Genomic DNA, 10,130 nt, shown 5'->3' with positions numbered 1-10,130 from the left:
GGTCTAGGCCCGAAACGTCAGCCTCTCTGCTCCTATGATGCTGCTTGGCCTGCTGTGTTCATCCAGCCCTGCACCTTGTTGTCTCGGATTCTCCAGCATCTGCAGTTCCTACTATCAAGGAAAAGCACAACTGGGTTTTAAAATATTCCTGAGTACAAGGCACTCAGAAAAGATAGAAAGGAAGGAAAGTGGTAGTGGTGTGGTGGGTGTTGATATTGGCTAAGGAAAGCTCCGCAGTGCTGGAAAAGGAGTATGTCACAGAGAGTTCAAAGACAGGAAGCTTTGTACTTGAGATCCCAGTGACCAGTTTTGTAACCTTGCTTTTTCTGATACTTATAATTTTTTTTAAAAAGTCATTCATTCACAGAATGTGAGCATCACTGGCTGGACCAACATTTGTTGCTTATCCCTAGTCTCCCTTGAGAAGGTGGTGTGAGTTACCTTCTTGAACTGCTACAGTCCATTAATGATCTAGATCTTGGTGTACCAGGAACAATTTCCAACTTTGTTGATGATACGAAACTTGAATGTATTGTATCAGTGAGAAGGACAGTGAAGATCCTCAAAAGGACGTAGACAAGTGGGTGGATAAAGTTTACAGTGAAGAAATCCATCTACACTTCTCGCTGCCTCGGAAAGGCAGGCAACATCATCAAAGACCCCTCCCACCCCGATTATAATCTCTTCCAACCCCTTCTGTTGGGCAGAAGATACAAAAGCTTAAACACATGACCTACAGGTTCAAGAACAGTTTCTTCCCTGCTGTTATTAGACTTCTGAATGGGCCTCCCTAATTTTAAATTTGCTAATTTTAAATTTAAATTTAAAAATTTAAAAATTTAAAAAAATTTAAATTTAAATTTTAAAACCTTGCTTATTGTGCACCTTCTTTGTATGCATAACTTGGTATTCCTTGCTCTGTTCAATCACCCTATGATCTTTGTATGTTATTGATCTGCTTGTACTGCAAGGAAAACAAAACTTTTCACTGTACCTAGTTATATGTGACAATAATAAATCAAATCAAATCAAGAATAATGTGATGCATTTGCTAGGAAAAATGTGGAGAAACAATGTGAAATAAGGGGTACAATTCTTAAAGGGGTGCAGAAACAGAAGAAGCTGTGTGCAGACATCATTGAAAGTAGCAGGACAGGTACAACGAGCAGTTAATAAAGTATAGAGTATCCTGGACTTCATTAATAGGGATATAGAGGACAAAAGCAAGGAGAATATGTTGAATTTATGCAAGACACTTGTTAAACATCAACTAGAATATTGTGTACAACTCCAAGCATCCCATTCTGGGAAGGATGAGAAGGTATTGGAGAGAGTGCAAAAAAAAGTACAGAAGAATGGTTCCAGGGCTTAGCAACTTCAGGTATGAGGATAGATTGGAGAGGTTGCTTAGAGAGCAAAAACTAAGAGGAGATCTGACACTAGTTTCAAAACCATGGAAGGGCTAGATAGAGTGCATAGGGACAACCTGTTCCTGCTCATAAATAGATTAAGAACAAGACAGCACAGATTTGTGGCGATTTGCAAAAATAACAAATGTGATCTGAGAAATAAACTTTTAACACAAGTAGTTTGGGTCAGGAACAAACTGCTGGAAGTGTTTTGGAGTCAAATTCAATAAGAGACATTCAGAGGGGAATTAGGTGATTGCTTGAATAGAAACAATGTGCAAGGGTATGGCGGAAATGCAGGAGAATGGCACTAAGTCATAAAGCTCATTTGGATAGCCTGGGGAGACAGAATGGGCCGAATAGTCTCCATCTGCATCATAACACTGTGGGATTCTCTGATTCTATGATGTTCAAGTTAGGATGATGTTTGACTTGGTGTTCCTACACCACTGTTTCTGCCTTTTTTATTATAAAAGGTTGTAAGGGAGAATGTTTAAAATTATCTTGGTCAGCTGCTGCAGCTGATTCTGTCAATGGTAGAAGGGATGAATATTGATATTCCTTTCAGTGGCGAGTACAATGATTAAATGAACCTTTTTTTTCTAAATGGTGTAATTTTTAAAAAAATTAAGCAAAGGTCGTCACTTCTCCAATTTTACATTTTTTCACAAAACTTGGGTAATTCTGTGGATGCAGTTTTCTAATGCTGAAACAAAGTAGGCTAATTCACTCTTACTGGAATACACTCTCCTCACTTTTGAAAGTTAAAGCCCTTTAAAAACTGCCTTTAGCAGCTAATTCCCTTTAGGCAAATTATTTTGGGGCAAATATTGGATAAATACATCTATTACTGCAACTGTCAAATAACTCTAGCTCCTTGTAAAATGTTCTTTCTTCATGCACCGTGGGAAAACCCAATGTCTAATTGATTTCGACAGCTTCAGTTCCACCATCCAACTGATCTGATTGGATCTAACAGCCTACAGTTCCATCTTTCACTTGATATAGCAGACCAACACAGACAACCTTCAATTATGCTGAAGATAACAGATTGTTCTTAAAGAGAACATCACCAACAAGCTGGCACATGAGTTGCAATGTTAACTGTCAGGTAAACAGACAGTTGGTGAATCTGAAAGTGACACCCATCAGTTGGTTTATTATCTGTTGCCCCACAAATAGAATTGCTCAAGTGCAGTAACGCTCTTTGGCATTCGCTGCTAAAAGATCTGCTTAAAATCAATAAAGCTGGTATAACAATGGCTGTAGGATCCTGTAATTTTTATTTCTAAGTTCACAGTTAATATATAACATCCTGGTCTGAAACCAACTTATGTATGCAGCATTATATATGTACATATTCATCCTCTGAAGTACCTAAAGTATTTAAAGCAGTCAACAGTCATCTCTGTAACGGTTGCACTCATGCTTGTCTATCTTTGTTGAAGATTCCACAGAATTGGGTGGAATTTTTAACTTGGTGTCAATTAAGGAATAGCAGTTCAGTCACCACTTATACATCCTGCCTAATCTTCCTCTCCACTGTGGCCAATCCATATTAAGTCCTTGTCTTTTTTAACCCACATCACGCCATGTTATACTAATTCTGATCCACAGCCAAACAACCACTTCAAGGCAGATCTAAATGAGGTTGCAGCTTGAGGAAATATTGAATTACTAGTTCCATGTTGAGCTTTACATGCTGCCTTTCAAATGGAAGTGATGTGAATTCAATGTGAAATTATCAACAAAACAGAAGCAAAGGTTCTTCTGGCCGTTTTATGTTCCTTAAAAGTGATGTAAACAGATAAAAATGTAAGCTGTATAGTAGACTTAATCTCAAAATGAATCAGTCACTTCATTATATAGCATTGGAGCAACTGGTAGATATGCTTGGGGAATTTAGGACTCAAAGTAAGGGGGCAAGGACGTGAGAGATGTCCCAGGAGAGGCAAAGGGTGCATGAGGGTGGGGCGGGTGTGTGAGGTGTGCTGTATTGTTCCCATTCCAGCAACTCCTGCCATTCCAATATAAGTGCATCTCAAAATTCACCAGGCTGCTCATTATCCCTGGAGAGAATGACTGACTGGTACATCCCACCCATACCCCACGATCACATATTTTTCAAAAAAAGCTAACAGAATTGTCATTGAAAAGCACTTCATTCTGTAAAACTTCTCATTAATGAAGCCATTAAAAAAATCCCTTCAATCTACTGCTAAAACTAGCACTTATTCATTCCATCAAAAACAGATAGTCCTTTCGACCAACCTCATCCCGCCCCCTTGACCTGTCCGTCCTCCCTGGACTGACCTATCCCCTTCCTAACTCCCTACCTACACTCACCTTTCCTGGCCCCATCCCCGCCTCTTCGACCTGTTTGTTTCCTCTCCACCTATCCTCTCCTCTATCCCTCTTCTATCCGCCTCCCACTCTCTCCCTATTTATTTCAGAACCCCCTTCCCCTCCCCCTTTTCTGATGAAGGGTCTAGGCCCGAAACGTCAGCCTCTCTGCTCCTATGATGCTGCTTGGCGTGCTGTGCTCATCCAGCCCTGCACCTTGTTGTCTCGGATTCTCCAGCATCTGCAGTTCCTACTATCTCTAGTCCTTTATTCAACACTTGTTACTGTCAGTACAAATGTGAACATGGCCCTCTGCTAAGATAAGTGGTTCAATATCTTTTGAAACTCACCCAGACAATCATAATGAACTCAGTTGTAAAACCAAACACTGGGAAGTTTAAGTAATGGAATCTATTGAAATTGAAAAACCAGATGGTCTTTATCTTGAGCTCCATCAGATGTGTTGTCAATCAAAGCAGTCCAAGAGCATTTTTTTTCTCTGACAGCTGCTGAATTTTTTTCATTTAAAAGGACTTTGGATATTTAAATCAAATTATTAGGCCAGCAATCCCAAGCAGCATTTTCTTTAGTTTTGAATGCATATTAGCACTTTTCCAGCTCGAAAAAGTACCCTAATGCATCCTAACACGTATACAATGGAATGGTAAACTTACCTTAGTAGGAAAACCCTATAATCAATCATTGCAGTAAAAATACATCTAACTTAAATTATAGAATCTAATTACTACAACTGAAAGATTATTTTTCTTTCATATTTCAGAGTCTGTCAATGTAAGAATTTCAGCAGCAGGTAGCTATTAATTTTGGTTCTACCATTTGGTTCAGTTTCTATGGTTCACAATACCTCTGAGGTTCTGTGAATCACATTCTTGCAGAACGGGCCCTCCACTAAAATGTTATGTGTTTGAACTATTCTTCCCAGATGGACCTGTCAAAGCCAGGAGCGCTGCCCACATCCCTATCTTGCAAGAGTGAGAATTGCTGGAAACAAGAATAGGGTTAGGCATCCCAGTATTGGATCGTGCTGTCTATTTTCAAAGGGTTCCTTGACCTGGCAAAAATCTGGACTATTAATTCTGTTTCTCTTTTCACTGATGTTACCTTACCTATTGAGTATTTCCAGAATTTTTAGGTTTTACTTTAGATTTCCAGTATCTGCAGCAGCTTGTTTTTGCATCCTGCAATCTTGTCTGTCAGCTGAATTAGGATAAGGATGTGTTTAGCAGGGATGGATGAATACAAACATATGGGGAATCCAAAATGGGAAGCCTGGCCAGAAGAACATTAGAGACATAGTTTCATGAAAATGCATCTCTAAAATAGGCCTACAGTGTCAGGATGCTCATTGCTGGTATATGATTACACACTGCAGAAAATGTAATTCTCTTTATAAGGCAGTGATATGCTGCTAAGTTCTGCAGGTTTAATGGTCTGTTGGAATGATGTCACCCCCATCCCATCATTAATAAACTTTAGAAAAATACAAATTGCTGGTCTTTTCAAATTTCTTCCCTTCCTTTCACTCTTTTAGTCTAATCTTGGAATATAGCTCTACAGTATTAACTATCCTCCTTATTCAACAAGGAAATCTTCATGACTATTTTGCTGTTCATTCAGTGTCATTGCAACAAAATCCTGGAATTCTGTTCCTAACAGCATTTTGTGTCTACCTACATCATATGGACTGTAGCAGTTTAAGAAGGCAGCTCATTGCTAACCTCTCAAGGGTAACTCTTCTGTCAGGTGGAAGATACAAAAGCTTAAACACACATACCAACAGATTCAAGAACAGCTTCTTCCCCACTGTTATTAGACTTCTGAATGGACTTTGCAAATGTCAAATCTAATGTTGATCTTGCTTTTTGTACACATTCTTTGCAGCCATAACTTTGTGTTCCTCGGTCTGTTCAATCACCCAATGATCTTTGTGTCTATGTATGTTATGATCTACTGTACTGCATGCACAACAAAACTGTACTTAGATACATGTGACAATAATAAATCAAATCAAATCAAGTCCAACCAATGCTGCCCACATCCCCTGAGTGAATTAAACAACTTATTTTTTTAAGAAACCAAAACAGAGGACAGTTGTTGTTGGTTCAACTGTGGAAGCATCAAAACCAAACACAATCCCAACCTAAGCCAGTGCCAATATTAGCATGTTTTCAGCAACAAGATTCATTCGGTAACTGGGAACAGAAAAATGATTGATTTTCCAATCCCTCGTCTGGTCTAGGACATAGACCACTTATGGCACTCTTACAGATGTCCACCCTGAATTCAATTGACTTAACATAGTCTGAATGTGGGACTCTTCTATTCCCATGTGAATTTCACACCAACTGGTGTTCATAACAACTGTGCTGTCAGTTCTCCTCTGTATCCAACATGATTAAGCCAAACAAAAAATGGAAACTCGGAAACTTGCTCTGTGTTTTCCCAGCTGTCAGTTCTCCTCTGTATCCAACATGATTAAGCCAAACAAAAAATGGAAACACGGAAACTTGCTCTGTGTTTTCCCACTCATATATACTGAAAAATATCCCAGATTATCATAAATTACAAATAAATTATTAGTCCTAATTCCTGCTGATAGTCCTTGTTTGCACTCTCAGCTTCCCAGGTTTTCTCCTTAATGTCCTTCATAATTCCAGAATCATCCAACTTTCCTTACTCTGTTGTTTATGTTTCCTTTGCTCAGTTTTGTCTTCTTTCTGTTCCTCTATGGTTCACTGCTCATGTCATGTCGATAATCAGACACCAAACTCCATTTTGCGCAATGTTCGACAAATGACTAATGTCTTTCAAGAACCATATCATAGATGTTTTCAGGCAATTACAGATAATCTTAGTAACCATAATGGAAGTCTGACCAGCATAAATCTATGGTCTCCATGCCAAATCAATCCCACACATCAATCTGCATTTAGTCAATTAGAATATCGTAACCAAATTAGTTAGGGGTTTACTTTGGACTAATATTTGGCTATGATCTTAAAATAATTTCATTAAATGTACAGAAAGGTGAAAACAGACTGTCAGACAATTTTTACCTCAAATAATTGGCATTTAAGTCTTATATGTTCCCCCATCCAATTGCTAACATTTAATAGGATGTGCTAATATTTAACAGAAGGAGTTTATTTCATGGAGATTAACATTGTTAAATTATTTGTATGTGATCTTCTTGCAGAATGTAGCTAAAAAAATGGGCCTTGACACCAGAAAGACATCTTCTCTTTGGAAAGATCAAGCGTTAGTTGAAATAAATATTGCAGTCCTTTACAGCTTTCAGGCAAGTACAAGTTTCATGCAATGCCACTTTGTTCCAACTAATACGTATCACGAGTTCATTGTTCAGTGTTTTCACTCCCTCTTTAGTCAGATAAAGTGACAATAGTGGATCACCATTCTGCTACGGAATCATTCATGAAACACATGGAAAATGAATATAGATGTCGAGGAGGCTGTCCTGCAGATTGGGTGTGGATTGTTCCACCAATGTCAGGAAGCATCACGCCTGTGTTCCATCAAGAGATGCTAAACTATCAGCTCAGTCCATCGTTTGAATATCAGGTAAGCATCAGGATGAGAACAATTGCTTGTCTTTTTCAGCTTTGCTGCTGACCAGTTAATTAAGTCTTCTTTTTATTATCCCAGTTCTTTATCAATACTTCTTGATGTTTTGTGATTTAGTGTAAATATTATATATGACCAATGCTTTACTAACATATATCCATAGGACATGGAACCCAGAGGGGAATTATTTCACTCTTGTCAGGACAAGCACACCTCAAATATTCACTACTGAATGCAATGACATTCCTTCCTCAATTCTCAGTGTAAGCATGAAAATTTCACACATGAGAATTGGAACATCACGGTATTAAGTTGCAGAAATGTAATTCCAAGGATAAACCTAGGGAACGAACAAAGAAGTGTTGGACTTGAAAATACTAATCATAGTGAATGGAACTTACTAGAAGGTTTTAAATTACTGTTGGTCAGTGCCATAGAAAAGAAAAACATAGACAATTGAAACATTTGGAGAAGTGTAAGGAACACAGATCATATTCATGTCTGGTTGTTGTCTTGTTTATGTTAATTGTTGCTTAGAGGCTGTATCCTCTGGATAATTATGTTTTTTTTCATTTTGTAAACACTGCTAAAGACAAAGGCAGAACATGCTACAAAATACTTCAATAATTCATACCATTGAACGTAAGTGCTTTGAGGAATTTACAATAGATTGACTCAGTTACAGCAAAGTTACACATGAGGTCATCCAGGACAGAACCAACAAAAGCGTAGTTACACGAATGACAAAGTGATGTCTAAAGCTGAATAATTTTCTTCAAAAACTTGTAACTAATTTATTGGTTAGACTTTCTTTTTAAATAGGATGATGTGAGTTATAAATAGAATTTCATGTCCCCAAAATGCCAATGAGGCATTCTTGTAACGTAGTCACTCTTATGTTGTCAATAAATGTGCATGGTTAGGTCCCACAAACAGTGATGTATTAAATAAACAGCTAATCTGTTTTGCTGGTGTAGGTGGAAGGCACTGAAAAAGCTCCAGAGCACCAAGATATAATCTAAAATGGGAGCTTACAGTATGAAATTACTGGACAACCTTATTTTTGCACAAGTAACAGAACAGATTAGCAAAGTATCACTTATCTTTCTGTGTTCTATGTCCTATCTGCTGTTGTGCAAATGATAGGAAGAGTTTGGGGCAGATGTGGAAAATATTGGGACATTGCAATACATCCATCATAAGGATCCTTACATTCCAAAGTTTGAATGGATAGATTATTTGATTGGAAGATTGTGAATACAAACTATCTCACTGAGCAGTCAGTGATGGATTTCACATGCAAAATGTGACTCAAGCAACTCTAGCAGCTGCTATTGAAACTTGTACGCAGAATTATATGAAAACAAGATTATATTTTACTAATAAAGGTTTATGATTTCTAAATTGAATTAGTAGTGTATTCTCAACTATTTCCAATCTAGTAGCAAACTTAGGCTACATTTCAATTCTAAACTTCCTTTCCCACTCTATAACAACCTTCAGACATTGTTTCTCATGTATCTTTTTAAAATGTATTCTTTCATGGATGTGGAAGTCATATCCAAGGTCAATATTTGTTGTCCATCCCGAAATGCCCAGGAAACCAAATGGTATGCTTGCTGATTTCAGAGGGCATTTAATAAAATTCTATTATAATATGAGAGATAAGGCAGGGATTTTTAAATAAAGTTAATCTTCCTGAAAATTTGAAGCAAACAGAAAATGCTGGAGGAACTCAAAAGGTCTAGCCGCATCCGTGGAGAGAGAAACAGAGTTAACTGTTTGAGTCCGATATGACTCTTCCTCAGAACTATGAATTTTTTTCCTGAAAATTTGTTGCTCTTAGTTACTCTCACAGTTTTCAGACAACTGTATCCCCTTAAGCAGCAATTGTGACTTTCTGTTCGTTTAACTTCTTATTAATTCGTAATACATTATTCAATGTTTGTTTAATTCATACGAGGTCATCTATAATCTGGTATCCGTCAATGTTTCGGTGTTTTATGCTTTCAGCCCAAAAGATTCTTTACTTCCTGTGGTCAGTAACATTTATATGATTACCACAAGCTCACCCTGTCACCTGTTTAAATTATTAAGAGTATTGGTGGCATTCTGAAAAAAAAAGTCTTGGTAAATAAGCATTACATAACTTAAGTAACACTGCACTTTTGATAAATCGACAACAGTTGAGATTTAGCATGGATTTATTATCAACATGCATCATGTGACAACCTAACTACAGAACAAGAAGGCACTACATTAAATGTTGTTTCAGACATAATGAAAATATTTCAGACATAATGCCCCCATGTGACCTGATGTAAAACTCCTGGACCAAAAGCCACTTATCAATGATTCATATGGATTTGATATGCTGTTAGAGTGAAAACTAATTGAAATGTCCCTCAAGAACTTAAAACTTGTTGCTTGTGAATTCTAACCCTGTGCAATAATCTCAGAATCAATGTATTCCTGCCTATAACATACCTTATGCATCATTTCATGTTCATAGTTCAACTATATTAACTGGCTTTCCCAATGCAGGCAGATCCCTGGTTGAATCATGTGTGGAAAGGAGTTAATGGAACTCCCACCAAAAAGAGAGCCATTGGATTTAAAAAGTTGGCAAAGTAAGTATTTTTCGGAGCCATTCACTGTAAAAAGACATTAAACTATGTTGCTCAATAAATCAGTTAGACCACACAGTTACATGATATATAGTTATAACTGTCAAAAATAACTTTGTCTAGTTCTTCCTTGGTGGCTGTTTTTTCA

The 10,130-nt window shown here is 37.5% G+C and overlaps 1 protein-coding gene across 2 annotated transcripts in view; it reads left to right on the top strand.

Annotated features, from left to right (window-relative positions):
* Positions 1-10,130, top strand: part of nos1 (nitric oxide synthase 1 (neuronal)) — an 82,257-nt gene that overhangs the window by 36,487 nt on the left and 35,640 nt on the right. Inside the window, exons 10-12 of one of the 2 annotated variants that reach the window (XM_048611614.1) lie at positions 6,970-7,075; positions 7,162-7,352; positions 9,900-9,985. In XM_048611614.1, coding sequence (XP_048467571.1) covers positions 6,970-7,075; positions 7,162-7,352; positions 9,900-9,985 — 383 coding nt within the window. Of the gene's footprint in view, positions 1-6,969; positions 7,076-7,157; positions 7,353-9,899; positions 9,986-10,130 lie in introns of both variants that reach the window. The other variant, XM_048611613.1, reaches the window with a different exon arrangement.

This window comes from Rhincodon typus, chromosome 24 (assembly GCF_021869965.1).
Source record: "Rhincodon typus isolate 14 chromosome 24, sRhiTyp1.1, whole genome shotgun sequence".
Taxonomy (NCBI): domain Eukaryota; kingdom Metazoa; phylum Chordata; class Chondrichthyes; order Orectolobiformes; family Rhincodontidae; genus Rhincodon; species Rhincodon typus.
This window is presented reverse-complemented; position numbering and strand designations above follow the sequence as displayed.